This window comes from Hermetia illucens, chromosome 4 (genome assembly GCF_905115235.1).
Source record: "Hermetia illucens chromosome 4, iHerIll2.2.curated.20191125, whole genome shotgun sequence".
NCBI lineage: Eukaryota > Metazoa > Arthropoda > Insecta > Diptera > Stratiomyidae > Hermetia > Hermetia illucens.
This window is the reverse complement of record NC_051852.1, coordinates 156,281,624-156,304,243: the sequence shown is the minus strand read 5'-3', so window position 1 is coordinate 156,304,243 and position 22,620 is coordinate 156,281,624. Positions and strand designations below refer to the sequence as shown.

Here is a 22,620-nt window from a genome sequence, read left to right as displayed (position 1 = left end):
CAGGGCCGGCGGAAAATTTTAGGTTCTCCCCGTACATTGCGGGGCTGTTCAGTAATTCGGAGGCAGCGTCCGCGACAAAGATGGATTGTCACGAGCCGTTGAAGCGGCCTTCAGTCATCTCATTGGACTGTGAGTGACATGCGGATATCTTGCGGCGTGTTGTCGTTTGAGCTTGCCTAACTCTAAGAAAAGAGCAGACTCGAATTGTATTCCCTGGCCTATCACGATAACGGCTGGTACACCAAAGTGCGGGATCCACTCTCGACAGAGGGCCTCAGTACATGATTGTGCAGTAATATCAGTCCATCGTGTAAACCTGTCGATGACAATGAGGCAATACTTTAATCCGTGCAATTCTCGCAAAGGGTCAATGATGTCGAGGTAAATGGTGTGAAAGCGTTTGGTCGACCGATGAAATACACCTACTTCTTTCCTTACATGCTTTTTGAAATTGTACTTCTGGATGTTAGTGTACAATACGAACTAAACCCGCGTACAAAGGGATCTGCCTAGCATCCTAATTTCTTTATGTAGGAAAACTATCAAACTACCAATACTTAAAGGCTCGATCTAGTCGATTTTGAAGGTTTTATGTAAAACGAAACCTTATTAAAATCGGTCTACTGTCTGTCTGTCAAACGCATTTTTCTTGGAAACGGTTATAGCGATTGATATTAAATTTGGTGGAAAGGTGGGAACTGTGAACGCTCATGCATACAGTGAGTTACATACTTCTACGTCGAATTTAAGGGGGGGGGGGGCGGCAGAGGTCCTCATACATGCAAAAGGGGGCTGTAATTTTTTGTCTCTCCAAATATAGCCATGTGGGGTACCAAATGAAAGGTCTCGGCTAGTACTTTCCGAAGCCCGTCTTAGTTTTGAAATTTATTAGAAAAGGTGGGGAATGAGGGGGGTCGAAAGTGATCATTTCTTTTTTATATTACCATAATTTTTAGTAATTGGCTGAAATGAAATTTTACAGTAATGTAGGCTATGGCATCGAGCATGATCCTACCAAATGTCCACCCAAATATTTCTATAAAAGGAAAACACAAAACCTTTCATATCTGAAGCGTCCAGCTTCCGGTGTCCCGACTTGTTTCTCGTTTCGAAGTAAGATCTCAGTATAGCAACTCTGCAGCATTTTGCTTTCTTTCGAGTTAATTTTTTATATAATTTTCTTGTTAGTTATATTTTTCACGGCTTTGCCCTCCTTGTATATTTAGAGGTGGTTCCGTAGCCTCATTTCTTCAATGGTACTTAAAAATCTGCATGGTATGAAGATAAATAATTCTAATTTTCGTTGAGTTAAATCAGTTTTTCCTGCAACGATGAAAATAACTTAAGGGTCATGGAAGATGCCAATCAAATGATAACAATGGACAAAAGATACGCATGAATAGACGCAATTATAATTCATATAGTAATTTATTTTCTAAACAAATAAATATCATTATACATAATTCAACTGAATACTGCTGAACCATTCCATTCAAGCTTTCAAAATAAGGGCAGCGGATTCAATCAATGGCGGAGAACTCATCGTAGTGAATGTTTGTAATTGCATATACATCTACTTCACAGATCTACTGGAAACACGAATTTCAACAGTTTTTCTTGATACAATCTAATAGTATATCAAATTATGAGTTGTTCTGGTTTAAATTCTTAAAGGTGCAATTATCTGGTTGCATTAGTTGTCTGAAATCTGTCACATAATATTGGGCGCGTGTTTGTACCTCATTTCGAACGACATTTCCACCATATCCTGGAAAATCCAGCTTGATTAGTTTTTTTTTCCAGTTAATAAAATTTATAATAATCTTACCAATAAAATTATTTGCTGGTGGGGAAGCTTCTAGATCTGTAGCTCCATCCCCAACCATTGTGATATTTGATTCTGGATGTATTTGTCTAATTTGTAATATAGCATCACCCTTACCGCCTGATCGTGATGTTGGTTGATTTGTGTCGAAACCAGCATATTCGCCTGAAATGATAAGATAAGGTTTTCAGATGGAAAAGCAAAAGTCCCGAAAGATCGGTTTAGGCCGGTTTTCACATGAAGAAGAGTCAAAGTTCACAAGAACACTATCAACAAGCGGATTGAGTTTGCTCGATAGCGGCTGTAGACTTACCATTAAAATAGAACAGTAGTTTATTGGCAAAAACATTCGTCAAGGGTATTCCTAATTCGATGGCGACTGGCTCTATGAGGCAGTCAAATCCGCCTGATATCAAGTAAACCGATGACCCATTATTTCTGACGTAATTGACTAAATCTCTGAAAAAGAGGAATTTTGAGTGTTATTTTAGATACGAATAGCGTGATTTTTTGTTTGATAAGGTTGAATATGTTGGAAAAGACAAAAAAAACAGGAAAAGATTGTAAACAGATGTGGATGTAACTCTTTTGCTATGACTTAAAAACAGGGTACAGCAATCACTTGGACATACTGTACATAGAAACAAACTGAAAAAGATCTTAATTAAAATGTTTAGAAAGAATAAAAGAAGAATTTGCCGTTTTTGCGGAAAAAAAAGATATTAGAAAAAGATACTTTAAAGGCAACAGCTGGTTCCCGAAATATGGTATACGCAAAATAAAAACAACTCGGAAAACCGAAAGCTTAACGCTTCAGGTATAAAAGGTTTTGTATTTTCTTATTGCGGAACATAACCCAGTTCTCCATTGGCCGATAGCATTGACTCGAGATATTTAAATCGCTCAGTTCTATCAACGACGGTGACCTGCCCAGAACTAAACGATTCAAATATCTCGGGTCAATGCATCAGTCAATGGAAAACTGCGTAATGAAATTGCTTCACGCATTAACGCAATCTGAATGAAGTGGCATTCCAAAACCGCTGTTCTTTGCAATCGACGTATCTCTATACTTCTGAGTGTCGGCCGACTATAAAAGACAATGAACGACGTTTTGAGGTAATGGGGACTAAGATATTCCATTGGACTAGTGGCGTGACACGTTTTGATCACATCCGAAATGAGGATATCCGCGATCGATATGGGGTTGCATTGATCGTCAAAAAACTGCTCTCGATTATTAAAAAAACATTTTTCGATCTTAGTATTTAGATATTCATTTTGTAAATTATGCTTATCGCAGCTCAGCAATATGGTCCTGCTCCTTTTACCGTGACTGTTTGTGAAGTAATTCAAATTTTTCCGTAAAAGAATTATTCAAAATATTGCTACAAAGTTCAGAAATGTTTGGTATACTCCCCTCGACCAGTTCAAAATTTTTTCTAGTGATTTTATTTCGAGGAAAGGTTTCGGTGAAAATCTTTTTCCGGATAGTGATCCCTGGTTTTAATCGCCTCGATGATGCGGAAAACACAAGAAAAAATAGCCGAAAGCATATTAAAACTCTCTGCTGAAATAAAATCCGAATTTTGAGGGACTGGAACCAAGCCCAGTTACATTTTACGTGGGACTTCCAGAGGACATGGCTATGAGCAATGTTATGATGGAAGATCTAGATAGAAGCGATCTGCTTTCACACACAAAGGATACTTTTCCTGAATATCCTAGGGGATTCCACATGGAAGGCAACATGATCGTTCGTCCTACAATTACAAACTTATGAACTTTAACTTCCAAAAGGACAATCACGGACGTAGTCGCTTTTTGGTTAGTCATTCTTATCTGTTTTGCTTGGAGACATCAGGTGTGTCATTTGGCTCTCATTTAATTTCTCTCCAGGTTGATCTCAAATGCTCGTATTTGATGGTAGTTAATTGGTAATCGACTAGGTTCTGTTGATTTGGCTTAAGGTCCATGAAAAAATGACCAACAATTGTAGCTGTTAACGGCCATCAATCGTCGAAAATGTAACTCGTCTGTCTCATTTGTTGAGCTCTTAGCTGTTGAATATGCTTTAATTTGCCCTTTATGGATTTGACTATTAAGCATTGATGCTGTGTGATGTGTCGCATTTTGCAAAATGGAAAAAAATCATCGAGGCACTCGAAAAGATACAGACCCCGAAGTACATTTACGCATTGTGGTTGAATTTCTCCTTGGGAGAAGACTTTACTGCGAATCGGACGATGGGCTAAAAATATTCCCGACAACTTGCGGAGTGCCACAGGGTTCTGTCTTGGGTCCCTTGTTAGTTATGTATGATGGAGTGTTGACCCTAAGCCTACCGGACAATGTGACAACTATTGGCTTTGCCGATGATATCGGAATAACAGTGGTTGCAAAGCACCAAGACGAGATCGAGATCTATACAAATGAAGCGATATGGGAGATCAATTCCTGGTTGAGAAATTCTGGCCTTAAACTTGCTGAACATAAAACAGAACTAGCTCTCATTACCAAGAGAAGAAAGAACACAACTGTGGAAATGAAATTTGGCGAAAAAACAATTTACTCCCAACCATCGCTCAAATATTTGGGGGTAATTATTGACAGAAGAATCAGCTTCAAAAGACATATTGAGTACGCCGCAACTAAAGCGTCTTCCATGGCTGCAACGACCTCGAGGATACTACCGAACATTGGTGGGCCAAGACAAAGTCGACGTCTTCTGCTCACTAGGGTAGTCAGCTCCGTGCTACTCTACACAGCTCCAGTTTGGGCAACTGTTCTGAATAACAAAGTGAACTGCCGGAAATTGGGAATGGTGTATCGGGTAAGTGTACTCCGGGTATGCAGTGCGTATCGGACAATATCAGGAGAAGCAGCATATGTACTAGCAGGGATGCTCCCCATAGACATCTTGGCGAATGAAGGCCGGCGACTCTACGACAAAACGTATGGAGCTGGAGAGTCTGGCACATTTCGACGGCAACTGGCACGGTGGGAATCTATCGAAGGGTGGTAAAAGCGATGGGACGAGTCATAAACTGGTCGTTGGACCTACCGCATCATTCCGGATATTCGGAGATGGTTTGAACGAAACCATGGGGAATTAAGGTACGAGTTAACACAGTTCTTTAGTGGACATCGAGGTTATCGTCCTTGTTTACATCGATTTGGTCACGACGAATTACCATGCTTCCCAAGATGTGGTAACGTGGCTGAGAATGCGGAGCATGTCATATTTGATTGCCCCAGGTTCACCGCGCAACAAACAAGAATGGAAGCGGTCGCAGACAGGCGTTTAACACCCGAAAACATTGTGGAGTTCATGCTGGAGTCAACGAATGCTTGGAACCAGATTGTAAGAGAACTGCAAGCTATTCACCAACAGCTTAGGCAGGAAGAACTACGGCGAAAACAAGGAAGGGAGAGAACAATAATGAGCCGCAGTTAGAAGCTGATCCAGCTTCGCGGCGCAATACTTTACAGAAGTTCCGTGGGGAGAGTGGAATGAGGAGGTGGTTTTAGTGATAATAACTGCTTGGCAGGAGCCAGCAGTAGGTTTTGAACCTTTCCACCTTCCAAAGCCGCAAAAAAAAGACAGACAGACAAACATTGAACCGATTTTAATAAGGTTTTGTTTTGCAAACAAAATTCGGAAGTCCTAGGATGAACTTAAGGGGGGTTTTTCAGTAAATTTCTAAAACTTAGTAATATACTATTAATAAGTTTATTGGAGCAGATATCGGAATGGGACATATTTTGAGGCCTAGATTTCATCTAAGCGCACCACCCTGATTTTTTTCGGATTTTTAGGTTGGGTAGTTTCCGAAAATGAGGCCTACCTCACTTTACTTTTTTTGTCTCATTCCTCACTCGCGCACTTTACAATTCACGACTAAACTAATATCAACTGCGGAAAGTACTATTCGAGTCCTTTCATTTTAGACTCTACACCTACACTCTTTTAAACCCCCCTTCGCATATATGGAGAGCCCTCCTTTAAACTCCACCTAAATTTATGCCACTCGCTATATGCGTGAGATCTCATAGTTCCCATCTGTCCACTAAATTTCGTTCGGATCGGTTCTGCCGTTTTGGAGAGAAGTGCGTGTGACAGACAGACAGACATTGAATCGATTTTAATAAGGTTTTGATTTACACAAAACCTTAATAAAAATATTTCAACCAAAATCGGAATTTACTTCTTTTAATTTTTCTCGAAAATCTCTCCAAATTTCAACTAAGATCTTAATTAATTTAATTTAAAAAAAAAAATCCTGAAGAGCTGTTACTTACTTTATTCCAGGTGATAGAGTGCTAGGATGTGATTTGATGAATTCACGAATTTGTCTTTGTGTTGGCCGTATAATATCTAATCTCAATTTCAATGCATCTTGGAACGTCACAGATCCTTTCATAGCTTCTTTAGTTAGACGGGCTACCTCCGTACCCTTACCACAGTATCTTGCTAATTCATCAATTCCTTCTTCTCTTATCACAGTTGAATCGACATCGAAGCAAACAATGTCTGAATTATTCAGGATTTCCGCTGCCTGAGCAACACGTTTATTTTTATCTGAAAGATATAAAATGTTTGGGTTATCTTTTGTATATTTAAACTTAAGGAAGTATATTAAGTGTTAAATGGACAAGTGCATAGCAGGGCAACAAAAAATTATTCTGCAAATTAGCTGTCTCTCCTCTGGGGCGCTGCTTGGCTTTTCAGGGGTCAAGACCGTTAGTGACTGGTTAAAACCACACCCTGTATGAGGTGACCCTACTATTAACAAAATGCCACGGATCTAGACTGGGGAGTCGAAAAACACCTCCCCCAATCCAGGGTGTTATGCGAACCGTGCCCATTGGATAGTTTGCAGTCGGGGGTAAGTGACTGTATTCGAACGGAGCCTCACTGATACCTGGTCGCTTCAAGTGAGTAGGTTAGACCTTACCATGCTACGAGGGGCTATGGCACGGTGGACCTCCTAAGCCCTATATTCGTGGAAATCAAATGAGTACAAACAACAAAGAAAAGAAAATGAAAACCAACGGAGCAGGGCCCCGTACCGCACAAAAACTGGTTAATCAGGAGGAGGCACATCTCAGAAATACTGAGAACCAGGTGATTACATCCAAGAAGGGAGAAGTTGGGACGTCAAGCAGTGGATCCAAGGTTAACATTGGTATATTGCGTGGACAACAACCAACGAACGCCACTGCTCAAAGGGCAGGGACCAGGAAAAGCACGTCTGGGATAAATATATCAGACGTCTGGAAGGAGAGGTGTGAAATGGTACCTGCGCTATCTGAAGGAAGGCCTCAAACCAGAAGAAGGCTCAGGACAGACCTAAGCCATCTCTACCGGAGCTGAGAAAGCGGGGAGCAGCAGAAATTAGCCTGTATGAAGGGAATGCCTTTTTGTTAGAAAGAGCTCGCGACACAACAACTCGCAATCAGGAAGTTAAAGAAATTCAATAACAAGATTTAGAAAAACCTGAACTAGTTAATGATTCTAAGCCAATTCAAGACGCGAAGGGCACCATGTTAGCAGTCTGCCCTTTCTCATTTGTACTAACTTCGTTGCGAGATTCAGATACTCTATGTATTGTAGTAGCTCAGCAACTGATATTGACATTTAAATTTTGAATTTATCAACAAAATATACGAAAAGATATTCACTAAAAAACAATAAAACTCACCTTGATTTGTCATGCTAGTATCTGGAGTGACTATAACCGTGGTACCGGATGCTGCTCGTGCTCCACACGCTCCACTATCAACGGCTGCAACCGCCACCAGACTAAGTAACGATCTGTTCAGAGTAAAGTAAGGAGAACGTCCAAATAAGATAAATACAAAAATAATTTTGAAAATCATTGTTCAGATTCATCAAGCAAATTGTGATTAGAGGTAGCTATTCCCCGCCGACTACTAACACTCATCTAACAATCGAGAACGCAACCTTCACTCCACTAGTGCACATAGGAATCAATTGAATCCAAGGCTTTCCAAACAATCTCAATTACACTCGATTAATTTATTTTAAGCTTTCCGAACTCAATTTCAGAAGAAAGTGCTTTGCCCTTTCAGCTCTCACTTAATCACTATCTATAAAATTTTTGCAGCAACGACGGAGCCGTTGATCGCACTTGGCCCCAAAAACTTACCGGTTCATGGTGTTTTTATTTGGCTGTTCAGGCCCTCTTTTTGAAGATACAAAGCGAACGTCTTGGAAGATTGAATATCTTAAGTCGCAAGAAAAGAACTAAAAATTTGGCAGTCGAATCGCGATCATGCACTTGATACCTGCATCACATACGCGAAAAAAAAGGCGAAACTTGAATGGAAAATTACGCCCAATGTGGGATACTACGGGTCTCCACGTTGAAAGTTAACAACTCCAAAGAGAATAATTTTAATTTGTTCAAACCAGAGGAATTGGCACTTGATCGGATTAAAGACTCATTTAAAACTGATCGATCCGCTGTCGGGGGCTACTCTTTTAAACCAGTTGCTTCCTTTTCCCGAGCCGATCATCCGATGATAGTGAGGTTTTTTTTTCAAAATACAATATTATAATATTTAGTCTGTAGTAGCAGCTGTTTGCGCCAATATACAGTGACTTGATAACATTCACTTGAGGCACCTACTATGGGCTTCCATAGTACACATGGGTTTGCAGTACAGACAACCCACACTGCCATATACTGGACGCAACCATATTATCATAATTGCTGCGATCAAGTTGCCAAGAAAACATGTTTTCATGAGTTATAGGAACGAGACCAGTGTTACTGAACGTTTTACAGTTCACTCTCGCTAATGGCTAAGCTATCTACCAGTCTTTTAGCCTTGTATCTTGCCGCATGACAACGGAAAGTTACTCTTGTTAGAACTCTTTGTGAGTTGTGGATTCCAAGAACCGCATTCAATGCAGAGTCAGGCGTCAGTTCTTGACTGAATGGACAAGCAAGAAATGGTGATCATTGTTCTAATATCGCATGTATCGCAAATTAAAACAAATCGAGAACCGGAAAGTCGACGCATCAAGCATGAAAGATTTTGTGTATTGCTTGTACAAAAACATTTGAGCGTGTGAAACTATAATTACACGGAAGAGACAATTGTGCTCTACTATAGCTTTGTCAGCAACAATAGGATTTTCATCAGCCTTCATAGTATCGTGAATTTATGATTCTGAGATAAAATTAATGAGGTCACCAACTTTATTTTGGTAGATATCAGTATGGAAGGATATTTTGAGCCTTAAGCATTTTGTAAGGACAGTTACTTGAATTTTTCACTTTTTTGGTTGATAATCACTTTCTAGCCTCTGCAGTCTCCACCTTTCTAACAAATGCCAAAACTAACATCGATTTCGGAAAGCCCTAGTCGAGACCTTTCATTTGATTCCCCACATGCCTATATTTGCCCAAAAAATGTGCACCCCCCCCCCCCCCCCCCTTTTGCGCACTTACACTGGAACGTTTCTTTTTGGGAGTAGGGTAGGTGAATGCGTTTACGCACAGAGTGTTGGACTCCCGCAACAACACGCTGGCGAACTACCAACTAAACACCTCCCTGTCATCAGAGAACTAGCCTGGAGCCGTTTGACACATTACTTCGGGCTAGCCCTCCCGCTCTCCCGGTTTTGGGAGCCTTCAAGTCAGGGAATTCCTTTCACCAACGGGAGGGGAGGAAGGGAGTTGTTAGTTCAGGAAACCCCTTACCGTCCAATCCCTCTGCCGGTCGAGTTCAATCTTCTTCGTAATAAGAAGAGCCCGAACATAATGCGCAATACGGTTCCAGCTGCCAGCGCTCTTCAGCATCTCTCTGACAATGTTGTCTGGAGAGAGCTCCCCTGTGTCTGCATAAAGCTGCTGGCGGAGGCCGTCCCACCTCTCGCAAGAGAAAAAGGTGTGTTCAGCGTCATCCGCCACTCTATTGCAGAACACACAATCAGCAGATCGCGCCTTCCCAACTCTGTGCAGGTAAGACTGAAAACTTCCATGCCCACTTAGAAGTTGGGTAAGGAAGTAATCAATCTCACCATGCTTTCTGTTCAACCATGGGTTTAATTTGTCGATGAGCCGCGCAGTCCACTTACCCCTTGGCTCATTTTGCCAAAAAAGTTGCCACTCGTTAAGGGTGCGTTGAAGTTCTTCACGGGCAACCACTTCTCTTAAGTTTTCGCCCTTACGGCGATAGATAGCTTTGCGCTCCTTGGCAAGGAGGGCAACGGGGATCACTCCCGCAATCACCATCACAGCCGGTTCGGAGACGGTGCGATAAGCAGACGCCACTCGCAAAGCTCCCCGCCTCTGCACTTGAGCGAGGCGTTTACGATGCACCTCCTTGTCAAGGGCATCAGCCCATACCTCCGCACCATAGATAAGGATGGACTGCGTTGCTCCCATGAGGAGACGTCTCCTAGTTGATATAGGGCCACCGACATTCGCCATTAGCCGACTCAAGGCCGCGACTCCTGCTGCAGCCCTGTCCGCGGCTGCTTTGATTTGCTCGAAGAAGTTCATCTTCGAGTCGAGCATTAAACCAAGGTATTTAATCGCTGGTTTTGACTCATAGTCAACTCGTCGATGGATATGGGACGCAAGGTCGGGGTTCTCCTCCTGGTCAGGATGACTACTTCGGTTCTTTCCAGCGCAAGGTTGAAACCGTGAGCAGTCATCCATCCGCTTACTCGTCGCATCAATATGCCAAGTCTGCTTTGCGCCTGTTCAACAGTGCGTCCGGCAACAAGTGCCGCAACGTCGTCTGCATAACCGACCAGGCGCGACTCTTCGGGCATATCGAGTCTCAGCAGGCTATCGTAGGAAGCGTTCCAGAGGTCCGGCCCTAGGACGGATCCCTGCGCTACTCCCGACGTGATTTCCATCCTCCTCTGGCCCTCTAGCGTCTCATAGAACAGGGTGCGGTCTTTCAGATAATCCCTCAATATCCGCAAGAGATAGCTTGGCACGTGAAAGTTCTCTAGTGTGCCTAGCATATCTGTTCATCTTACGGAATTGAAGGCATTTCTGACATCAAGCGTTATGAGGAGCACTATCCGTCGAGATCGGCGGCTGTGTGCCCCGGCTCGATTAAACGCGTCTATGACCTCAATAACAGCATCCACTGTAGATTTCCCTGTTCTAAACCCGAACTGCCTTGCGGATAAGTCCCCGGCGGCACGGATCGCTTCAGCGAGTCTACCCCTGACGAGCTTCTCGAGCACTTTTCCGGCCGTGTCAAGCATACACAGCGGTCGGTATGCAGACGGGAGCTCCGGGTCTCCTTTACCCTTACTGATCAACGCGAGTCTGGCCACTTTCTAGCGACAAGGAAAAATGCCCTTCTTCAAGCACGCGTTGAACGCTTCGAGTAGCAATTCTGGCCGTTAGCGGAACACCAGTTTGTAAACTTTCGCCGGGATGCCATCAGGACCTGGCGCCTTCCTGTTTTTCATAGGGAGAACCGCTTCTTCGAGTTCTCCCATTGTGAAAAGGGGGCAATCCACGACGCTTTCCGCGCTATTTACATCAACCCGTACAGGGTGTCTGGGGAACAATGCCCGCACAATACGGTCCATCTGGTCGGCGCTTAATATGCAAGGCTTCCGCAGAGCCCCGATTTTCCGAGTGACAAGCCAAGTCCCCACGGGTCATCATTCACCTCATTAACAAGATTTTGCCAGCGGCGAGCTTTGCTTTTATTTATAGCGTTGCGGAGTCTCCTTTTTGCTGATCTATATTGTGCCTTTATGACACATGCCTCCTCGTTGGCGTACAAACGTTGTACCAAACGGCGGAGCCGTAGGTCGGCAATTTCCCCCGTCCACCAGTACACTGGAACGTTAGTTATGTTTTGATGGTCCTTATTCATATTTTGTATCTTGAAATCCACCTCTATCTTTCATTCTCCTCAAATGGTCTAGATAGTCTAAGTTTTTGGGCTTGATACCTCACCTCAGATTTGCGCATCTGATACTCATCCGTCAAAGCATTCTTTGCGAACAAGGCCCTGACCGGAAGGAAAAATATGACAACATTGAAGAAGTTACCGAAGAGTAGGTTCGACGAGCCATTAACACCTCGAAAAATTGAAGGAGGCCTGGATCGTGTGCTGAATTTCTGGAATAAAAAATTTACCAGTATACACGGTCGGTTTGAACATAACATTAATCAGGTCATTAGTCGCCCTTCCTCAATGTGGGAATTACCTGTCTTGCTCCTAAAAAGGACCCCGCGGATACAAGACCGATTACTTGCTTACCAACTCTCTACAAACTTATAAAGTCCATTATTAGTGGAAGAGTTAATGCGCACCTCGAGACCAATGGCATTTTGACCGAGGACCAGAGGGGTTGCCGAGTCCGATAAAGGGGTTGCAAAGAGCACCTCATTACCGACTCAGTGGTTGTAGGACAAGCAAGTAGAGGCCATACATATCCCTTAAGTTGCTATATCGATTATAACAATGCTTTAGACAAAGTCCCGCACACCTGGCTAATCGAAACCCTACGTCTGTACCGCATCTTAAACTAATAAAGTTTTTGGCGACGGTCATGGAAGGATGGCATACCACCTTCTCAGTGCGTTCATATGAGAGTACCAACATCACAGAGCCCATCGTATACGCAGGGGCATCTTCCAGCGCTTCCAGCTTTGATTTTTCATAGTACGGAACATCCTCTCATGGCTATGAATGATACTAGAGGGCATGGTTTTGTAATAAATTATGTCCAGCATGCTAAATGCCAGTTGATACACTTGACACTTACTTACATGAAATGAAGTTGTATGTCAGTACTGATGACCATCTTAGGAGTCTGTTGCGAATAGTAGACATGTTTAGCTGTGATATTGGAAGATCAACACGAGCCGCATGCCGGACGTAGCATTGGTGACCTCCACAGTCAAGCTATGACCGAGAGAGACTTCGGTAAATACATAGGAATTCTGCAAAGAGCCCATGCTTGCGTTGGTAATCTGAAGGATGGTCTGCTGTCCGAATTCCACCGACGTGTGAAGTCGATGCGGGGGCGGATATGGACTCCTATGTCTAAATTCCGAGTGCATCATTGAAACTCTGCCGCGGACGAACCTGCTTCGTGATTAAAACAGTGTGCCACATTATCGCCGCCAAGTCGACTCACTACGCTACTGCAAAGAGCACGCGGGTCCCTTGCATGCGGCTGCCTGTAACACGGACTGTAGGCTGACTCCGCTTAACTTAAAGGATCGATATTTCAATTCTCTCAATGGGGTGAGGTCGGGCCATGAGTGGTTCGATGAATGGAAGACGGAGGTACGTGAATTGTCTTTGGTAGCCATTTGTCGAACAGATTGTTATGTGCTGAGGAGCCCTTTGCTGAGACGGAGGGATTCATGTGTGCTATTCAGGACGGCGTAGTCGCCACCCGAGCTTATAAAAAACTCACACTGAAAGAGAGAGTGGAGAACGACCAGTGAAGAATGTGGGGTTTGGCGTTAGAGACGTTGGACCATCTTATTTCTGGCTGCACTGTTATGGTACCTGCGCAAAACACGAACAGGCATAATGCTGTATATAAGGTGATTCATTAAAACCTTGCATACAAGCATGGACTGATCACGGGAACAAGTCCGGTTTACCGATATGAGCCGCAAGCAGCACTTGATAGTTCTGCTTAAGGCATGTATTGGGACTGGCAAGTTCTAACTGATCGTCATATACTACATAACAAATCTGATGTGCTGTTAGTTGACAAGATCGGTTGCTTTGCGTATACTATTGATGTTGGTATCACCCGTAATTTTAGCATTGACCGAAAATACATGGAGAAGAAGGCGAACTCTGAGCCATTGGCTCGGGAAATCAAAGAAATTTGGAGTCTCAAGTGAATGCTTGTAGTTCCCATAATATTGTCAGCTACAGGTATTGTACCTAAATCTCTTATGCCTTCCCTTGATGGCTTGGGACTTTCACTCAGTCAGATTCAAACCATCCAGAAATACACCATTCTTCATACGTGCTCGATGTTGCGGGGAGTTCTCGACGGATTCTCCCATTAGCCTATCACCGGCCACCACCGCGAAAGTTCCTTTATCTTTTACGTAGGTTAGGTAAAATTCGGCATCTGCCGAGATTGTGACAACTCGAAAAAGAAGAAGAAGAAGTAAGAGAAAAGAAAAATAAATACCGATTAAGTTTAAGAAAGTTAGCTATCTATAAGTTTAAGGACTGTTATCATGCCCCAACGTTATATTGGTGCATAACTTTCAAAATGTCTGAAAAATGCAAGTAACAACATTCCTTGGTCGTAACTATAAGAACTGAAATAATAAGGCAATTTTTTTAAGAGGTGGAAATCTTCGAAAGGCTTGCCCCACAGTGAGAGTCTGGAATTTTTACCCACTAAAGCAACGCCTTGCCAAACTACGATTGAGTTTTCCCCCTCCAACATCTTTTTTGCATATTTAAGTTTCGTTGTGATTGGGAGAAGACCTCAGCACTTTGATTGCTTCGTTTGCTGGTTGTTCCTCGGTAGCATAGATCATTAGGCATCCTTTATGTTAGCAAGTCATTTGGCTTTACTCTTTTCAATCGTCTCATTATATTAGAGGTATCAGTCAATTTTGGGATCCGATGGCTATGCTTAATTGCTGGGTCTTTACAAACTTCACTAACCAACTAAACTTTCAGCTCCCCATGCTCATCATCATTACGAATGAACCAGGGAGTGTCTACTATGCTTCTAAGCACTTTATTTCGGAACGTTTGTATAACCTTCAGGTTTGATTTTTTGGCACAGCCCTAGAGCTGGTTGCCGTACGTCCATATGAGCCTTTGGATCTGCTTATAAATTAGCAGCTGGTAGTCGATGGTCAGCTAGGAACTCCTCCCCAATAGCCAGTAGATCTGTCTGTAACTGGCATTTAGCTCGTCCTGCTTTCTTAGTATGTCTCTTTTCAAGTTGAGCTTAGCATGGAGTGTCATACCTAAATAAATGACCTCACTCGCCTGTGGCACATCTTGTCCGTTTATGATGACTTTAGCTGGATTCTCTTTTTTGTTTGTGAAGCTACGTTGATTTGCCATCGTTCAATTTTATTTCCCATTGCTTGGTCCGTTCTACAATGTTGTCAATAGCTACTTCTAACTTTATTTTTGCTTCTTCCGTAGTTTTACCGCGGTAAGGACCGCAGTGTCGTCTGCAAATGGCGCTTTTTTGGCTACCTCACAGCAGGGTATAGCATTGGTATGTATCAGAAACAGTATTGACAGACCCTGCCTAAAATGGAGCGATGACGTAGGTCAGGACGCCAAACAGCTTTTATAGATATCGAATTGGTGGACCTCGGCGCAAAACCGGGATGTCTGGAGTTCCTTATTAAGACAGGCCTAGACCTCAGCTTATTTAGTTTTAAATGGGATATTGGGTAACGGTTCACATCTCTGACTGACATTAAGCATGTTGACACTTGCATATCTAGAGACTGGAAGGTCTGGAACAGATCTGCCTTATCCTGTACAGAACGAACCCATTGGTCGTTTTCCTGTCTGTTAGGTGGAATTTGTTTTCTGGGTCTTTTTATCTCTTTCGCGCCGTAAGATTTGAGATATATCTACTGAAGGAGTCGTTTTTATTTCTATTTGTTAATTACCGCCTTTAGTTTGTTTGTCAGAAAGTTTTCCTTTCCGTTGCGATTTTTTGTCATAGTTTGCGAGCTCATATATTTGTCTGCAACTAGTTATTTAACCTCTGCAGGGCGGTCACATTATTTTTTTTATCAGTCCATTATGAGCAGGAGGGCTTTTTCACGTCGCCTCTTGAATCTTCATCGTTAGCAAGTCGATCTCCTCCTCTAGTGGATAAGGAGTGTTGATTTAGACATTTATGCAAACTTTTTCTTGGATGTACTTTTTAAATACTGCTCATTTGGTTTGTCTATTAATCCGCTTGGGAGGATAGTCTTCTCTCCTCACTTTTTTCGCTGACAGGTGAGTGACCGGACATTATGTTTTCATTATTGACAACATGGATGTGTTCATCCGAGTCCCCTTAGTTACGAAGAAATCAACGACAGCGGGTGTTTTTGTTATGTCAGGCGGCCAATATGTCGGCTTACCACCGGAGTTTCCACTTGTGCTCTTCTTGCTTCAAATAATGCTCCGCCTCTGGACGTTGTTAACGTAGATCCCCAGAATTTGCGTTAAAGTCACCTCGTAAGGAGACCTGAAGGAGCTTTTGATGAACTGGAAGAATCGAGAGAAATCTTCATTTTTAACACCATTCTGTCACTAGTGTATGCTTCTTCATAATGCGAATGTTAAGAGTCTTCTTATCCCACTTGGCTCGAGTTTGCAATCATCATCTGTTTGTCTGTCACACCCATTATCTCAGAAACGATTAGGAGTAATCGTTGATACGAAATTTGGTAGAAAAGTGGGACCTGTGAATCCCATTGCATGCAGTGAGTAACATAGTTGTTAAGTTTGAGTTTCACCGAGTATAGTAGTTTGGGGTATTAAATAAGAAATAGAAAAATAAGATCTCAAAAAAAAAGGAGCTTGAAAACCAAATAATTAGATGATAGAATACGGACTAAGAGCCCTCAAATAAAGGAAGTCTGCTAAGACAACTCTCTCGCGACATCACAAATATTCCGTTTATGCCGTGGATCATGTCACATTTTACACGTTCTCCAAATAACGCTGATGAAGTTTTGTTTCACCAAAAGCGGTTAATTTTTATTGTCACATATTTGTACTAATTAATAAGAGAATAATAAAGTTTTATTTATTAAATAAGTGGGAACTATGAGAACCTCCATATTTACTGTTCATGGGCTGCCACTGACAGCGCACATTCCAAAAACCCAATGGACGTTAAATTTACTTAGAAAAACTTACAATTGCTTGCCTTCTAATTGGTCAGGGAAAGAAGCGAATGATGCAATCCACATTTGATTCTCAACTACTTTGCATCATTTTGGTGCTTATTAGAATTCTTATCTCCAGTGTTGAAGTCGCGAGACATTCAGGCATGGTACGCATCGGAAAAACTAGTCTTCAGTGGCGATGATTTACGTAACATTTGGATTATAATCGACGGTGGCTATTTATAAATTTTGCACATCCAATTTTATATTTTTTCGGAATAAATTACGTAAAGGTTTGCTGAATTAGGCAAGGCTATATGGAGAGGAGAACTTTGAATCTTTTTAAAAATATCAGACATGCTGTAAATGATATTCCGCATATGTATGGCAAGGATCGGCACATATTTTTCCTGGAATATTTTAATGGAGGTTATCCAGTAGAAGCACGTCTTGTTTACTATTTTCTAATTCCAAACTACCAATTCATTATGTTCGAACTGCGGGTGATCATGAAATATTTTCCTTGCATTTAACTCCGCCAAAAAATTTAATTTAATTTTAATTTATTTTGAATGAATAGAGGTGATGGTCAGAATGCAAAGCTGAGTGACTCTAAGTTCTAAAATGCGGCTTTGAGGCAAGAAAAGAAGTTGAATATTTGGTATCCCATAATATGGACCAAAAATTGCTCTGGAAGATTAATGTCACCGGGAGACAACATGACTATCTCGTTTCAGAATTTTGTCGATCAGAATGTTCTTCATTTAATAAGGAAGGGAAATGTAAAGGGTCCTTGGCATGCAGTTAATGGTTAAGATGGATTTGATCTGTTTATTACTACAATGCCAAATTTGTTATTGTGTTCTTCTTCTTTTTCTGCAGCCTTTGTCCTGTTTACAAGCGGGATCGGCTCGTTGGGATGGGTTTCGCCATTTGGTTCTATCAAATACCTGATGTGGATACAATCGCGGGACTTTTAAATCTCCATCCAGCGTATCAAACCGTCATTGGTTCTTCCAGCCTTTTGGTCGCTTACCATCGACTTCGATGTTTAGACCAATTTTGGGAAGTGAATTCTCCGAAATAATAATAACTTGTTTTTTCTATTCGATAGTATTGATTTATATTTTGCGAATACCGATATTTCAGGAACCACTTGTTCCCTTCATCAGTGCTAACAAGTCTGCCCGTCAGTGGGTTTATTAGCTATTTTTTTACTAATCTAAATCTATAATATTATTCTAATTAATTATATGGCTAAATTAGTTTTTAAAAACTTTTACACTCAGAAGAGAATTCTCGTTAGCGCGAACTAAGAGACCACACCATCGAAGACGCCTCTCTCGCAGTTTTTATACGATCGGTACAACTCTATATCAATTGCGGATATCTTCATTTCGGAGGTGATCAAAACGTATCATGCCGCTAGTCCAACGCAACATCTTTGTCTCCATTGCCGCAAGACGCCGTTCATTGCCTTTCATAGTCAGCCGACACTCAGAACCATAGAAAGGGACACGATGGACGACATTGCGGTAAATTTTAGATTTAAGACGTTTGTTGATCCGTCGATTACAAAGAACACCAGTTGTGGAACGCTACTTCATCCGGGTTGCAAATGAAGCTATTTCATAACGCAGTTCTCTTTTGGCTGATATCATCAATCCGAGATACTTAAATCGCTCAGTTCTGGACAGGTCACTGCCGCTGACAGTGACTGTGCTTGTTTCATGGGGATCGGTCGTCAAAAATTCTGTCTTATTCAGATTCAATCTGAGACCGTGTTGCATGAGGTAATTATTGCATTTTTGTATTGCGTCCGTAGTTCCCCAGTTTTTGACAAATTCGGTTTGATTCACGGTTATTTCAATGACTTCACGAATACGGTTGTCAGGAATGCGTTCAAAAATCTTCATGGTATGGGAAAGTAACCGGATCGGACGGTAATTTGAACATTTTGCTGGATTACCTTCCTTTTTCAATTTTGGAACTGTTTTACTTTCTTGCCAGTCTGAGGGTTCTTCCTTCCTGGATAACCCAATTAAAGAATTCACTGGGCCACACTGTTGGGTCCTAACTCTTCGTTTTTCAGATCTTAGATGCGAGGTCGTCATGTCCTGTGGCTTTCCCCCATTTCATTCATTTTGTTGCTTCCAAAACTTCAGTTGCGCTAACAGATGGAACTGGAGGAGGAGGATGGGTCCTTAAGTAAAGTACCGTTCTTGTCATTAACGCAACAGAAGTGTTCGATGTTCTGTGTGCGTTCGTTTCGGCTTTTGGCAAGTCGATACAGATATCTCTCTCCATCCCGAGTGTCCACTGTACCGTAAAGATTTTTGTAATGGATCGCTCGGGTGATAACGATAGCTTTCTTTGCTTCCCGGTTGGTATTCTCAAAAATTTGCCAATTGGCGAGCGTGTTATCATCGAGAAACTTGTGGTAGAGGTATTTCTTTTCACAGACCTTCATTTCAGCATCGTCATTCCATAGCCAAGTATCTCGGTTGATGTACTACTTACCTGGTTTGGTGACCCCGAGGATTGCAGAGGCCGCTTTGTGGATCGTATCTTCCATTTGGTTCCACGATTCTTACACATTCGTAATGGTAGGCAGTCGCGTAAGTGAGATCATTTCTTTTTTCTTCTCACGAAATCGCAACCATTTAAGACGCGGCTTGCCAGTGCGTTCCTTACGATGTTTTATCGGTGGCAATCAGCGACGGTCGTAAAATGTTGGCGTCTTATGAGAATATAGAGAATATAGATTTGCGTTTTACTGTTCCAATTAAAAAATATAAAAGGATGAGACAATCTTTTGATGAACCATGTATTCATAAGTACAAGGTCATGGGTGTTCGCAAAATCGATTATACGCACGCAACCCAAATTCCTCGCTCTGAACCCCTTTCCCCGATGGCACCTGTTACGGTCTGCCTTTTCACCCAGATGACCATTAAGGTCGCCGGCAATGATGATATAGTCGTCAGCAGGCACGAGACAAGTCTTTCATTGAGAAGTTGCCAGAAGGTATCTTTCTCGGCATCAGGTCGATCTGTCTGTGATGCGTACGCGGTGAAGAAGTGAATAGTGCGATCAGCTGATATTAAGGTGAGCTTCCTCAGCCGATCATCAAATCGTTCGACTTTTTAATCGCATCACGGAAACCCTCTGAGATGGCAATGCCGACACCATATTGAGTGTGCGGGCGACCAAAATAGAGAAATTTATAGCCCTGTTTACCGCGTTCAATGTCGCAGCTTTTGGGACCAGACCATCGGGTTTATTGCAGAGCGCGGAAATCAATGCGCCTTTTCCGAAGGGCTCTTGTGGGTTTCTCGATCTTTTCCTTAGGGTGCCAAAATTTAGCGTGCAGACATGTATTTGTTTTGTTCGGATTAACTTGCTTACGTCCTGGCGCCATTTCTCGGCAGGACCGGGGCCCGTGCTGCTGCTGGGACCAGCATACTATGTTAATAGCATCTGTTGATGTATTACAACTGCAGCGGGTAGCATAACATTCACTAACGGAAATCCGATACATAAACGAATCCAAGATATTCCGTTAGACGGGAGAAGCGGGTGCAATGGACCACTGGAGTCTGGGTGCTCAGAAGCTTTGCCTCCCACCACTCCACTCCACTCGTGGCTTTGATAATTCCTTGGTCAAGAAGCTCATCGATCCCTTTGTCTCTAATTTGTACAATGTGTGCCTTTGCCTACACTTTGTTTCGCGACTTCGTTTAAACTCCAGTACCAAGTGATGGCTCGTGTATTTATCTGGAGCAATGGTTCAAGTGGAGGGACAATAAAAATATCTAAAAAGGAAAATACCGTGAGAGTAGTGTTGGCTGTGATAGGGTCATTATACAGTTCTTTCCAATATATCTAAGACTTTCGTAACCGTAGCAACTAACACACATACCTATTTGCATCTTAAACGTAATCTTTGTTTTACTGTGCCAACAATATGATAAGATCTACCTAGCTCGGAATCAGATAAGGAGATAGACAAAAGAAACTAAGAAGCTTCGAGAGATATGTGTTTCAAAGCTTAAGTAAAATGAGCGGTGGGAATTTTTAAAGAAACATTTTTAAACGTTCTCCCAGCACTACTCTGAATAGGTATTGAGATCATTCCAATTCCTCTGTTGAAAATAGAGGAGGGAGCTTTAGGAGACATATCAAGAACACGAACGTCAAGTACGTCAACAGGTCCCTGTGCTTCTTCTCTTTCAGATAAATTTGCCTAATCGTTTTTATATTGAAGGCACTGGAAAAAGTCCTACATTAGAACCGTTGTTCTGACATTTAACACTATTCAAATCAGATGAAAATTTGTTTTTTTAAATCATGAATTGAATTTTCATCCGTACCACGTGGAGGGAAGTGAATGGAGAGGATATGTAGAAAAAAGAAAAGTTTCCCCCTTTCTAATCCCATTAAGAAAATTTGTTCGTCAAAAAGTAAAAGTGAAAGTAGCTCCAGTTTGAGGCGCTAAGAGGGACCAGCTGCTACAATTTTTTAACTTGACCTACCCACTTCTTCGACATGTCCCCCCATACTTACCCCCTCACGGAGTAGGTAGGGTAGGTATCAGTGGCCACTCTGAGGAGCCCAATTAGCGCTTTGTTGCGCCGTTTTGATGCCACAAACTCCTAAGACTGTGACTGTTGTTATGGGAGCAAGGAGGCAGAGTTCAGCCGGCTCGGATCTTCAGAGCCAGCCCGTAGCATTCACGAAAGAAAGCAGCTCTCCCACCCTGCACCTAGAAATCTCTCTCTCCCAAAAGAATGGTTTACCCAGTGTCCGCAGCTTGACTCTGGCCAGAGCTGGGCAATCGCAGAGAAAGTGTATGAGGGTTACCCTTCCTTCTTCGCAGCTTCGCCAATGCGAATTGCAGGGTATGCCGACCCCAGCGGCATGGTCCCCTATGGGCCAGTGCCCCGTGCAGACCGCCGTAATCTTGAATGAATTTGCACGCGTCTGGCACAGGAGCTCTCGTGATCGGGCTATGTTATAAGCGGGTCAAATTCTCCTTCACTTGGCACAGCTCGTAAGCCTTCGCCATCTTAGTCCTGCGGCTGCTAGGTAGTGCGAGTAGACTCGGCCCCCGACAGCCGCCAGCGCCGTATCCGCCGAAGGACTGCCAAGAGCAGAGCCTTGCCTGGCCAATTCCGCTCACTCCCCCCAATGTTCCTATGCCCGGGAACCAAGAGGAGAGTGACTTTGACCGTGCCGCCCAGACGGTTCAACGCGTCTATGCACTCCCCACCAGCCGGGAAGATATCGCCAGTACTTCCGCCTGTGTATTCGAGAAAACCCCCGCGCCGACTCCACAGGCCATCTTTGATCCGTGCGTAAAGAACACTGCGTCATAATCTTGCAACACGCCGCCGGTCTTCCACTTTGCCCTGGTTGGAAGGTCCACAGCAAAGTTTCTCATGAAGTTCAGCTCGCGTGAAGCATAGTCCGTGGGGGATGCCTAGATTTTCCGAAATATTTAATCTAGGATGTTGCTGTGGCCGTAGGAGTTCGCTACCCAGCATTCGGACTCACGTAGTCTGACGGCACAGCATGCTGCAACATATTTAATGTCGAGGTCTAGGGGGAGGAGATGCAGGAGTACATTGAGAGCATCTGCCGGGCAGGACTGCAGAGTTCCAGTAGCACCTACACACGCGGTTCTTTGAATCCTATTAAGCTTCATCCTATTGTTTTTTTTTTCTTCAAAGCCTGCCAACATCAATAGAGCCATACGTTAGGATCGGACGCACTACAGCGGTGTACATCCAGAGAACCATCCTCGGGTCTTGCAGGCATAGAACCTCACGGAGTAGGGTTGAAAATTTAAACTTGACCATGATGACATCGAAAAAATCTCACTTTGAGGGGCTACCACTTTTCAAAGGCGGGATGACCGTTACA

At 42.9% G+C, this 22,620-nt stretch overlaps 1 protein-coding gene across 2 annotated transcripts in view; it reads right to left on the bottom strand.

Moving 5' to 3' along the window:
• Positions 1–1,409: 1,409 nt before the first annotated feature.
• LOC119654842 (phosphoserine phosphatase) overlaps positions 1,410–22,620 on the bottom strand; it is a 29,870-nt gene continuing 8,659 nt past the window's right edge. The window contains exons 1-6 of one of the 2 annotated variants that reach the window (XM_038060421.1): positions 7,999–8,321; positions 7,531–7,643; positions 6,128–6,407; positions 2,139–2,284; positions 1,829–1,990; positions 1,410–1,768 (exon numbers count right to left, since the gene is read on the bottom strand). In XM_038060421.1, the coding sequence (XP_037916349.1) occupies positions 1,644–1,768; positions 1,829–1,990; positions 2,139–2,284; positions 6,128–6,407; positions 7,531–7,643; positions 7,999–8,006 (834 nt within the window). In that variant the 5' untranslated portion in view covers positions 8,007–8,321 and the 3' untranslated portion in view covers positions 1,410–1,643. Of the gene's footprint in view, positions 1,769–1,828; positions 1,991–2,138; positions 2,285–6,127; positions 6,408–7,530; positions 7,644–7,998; positions 8,322–22,620 lie in introns of those variants that run through there. The other variant, XM_038060420.1, reaches the window with a different exon arrangement.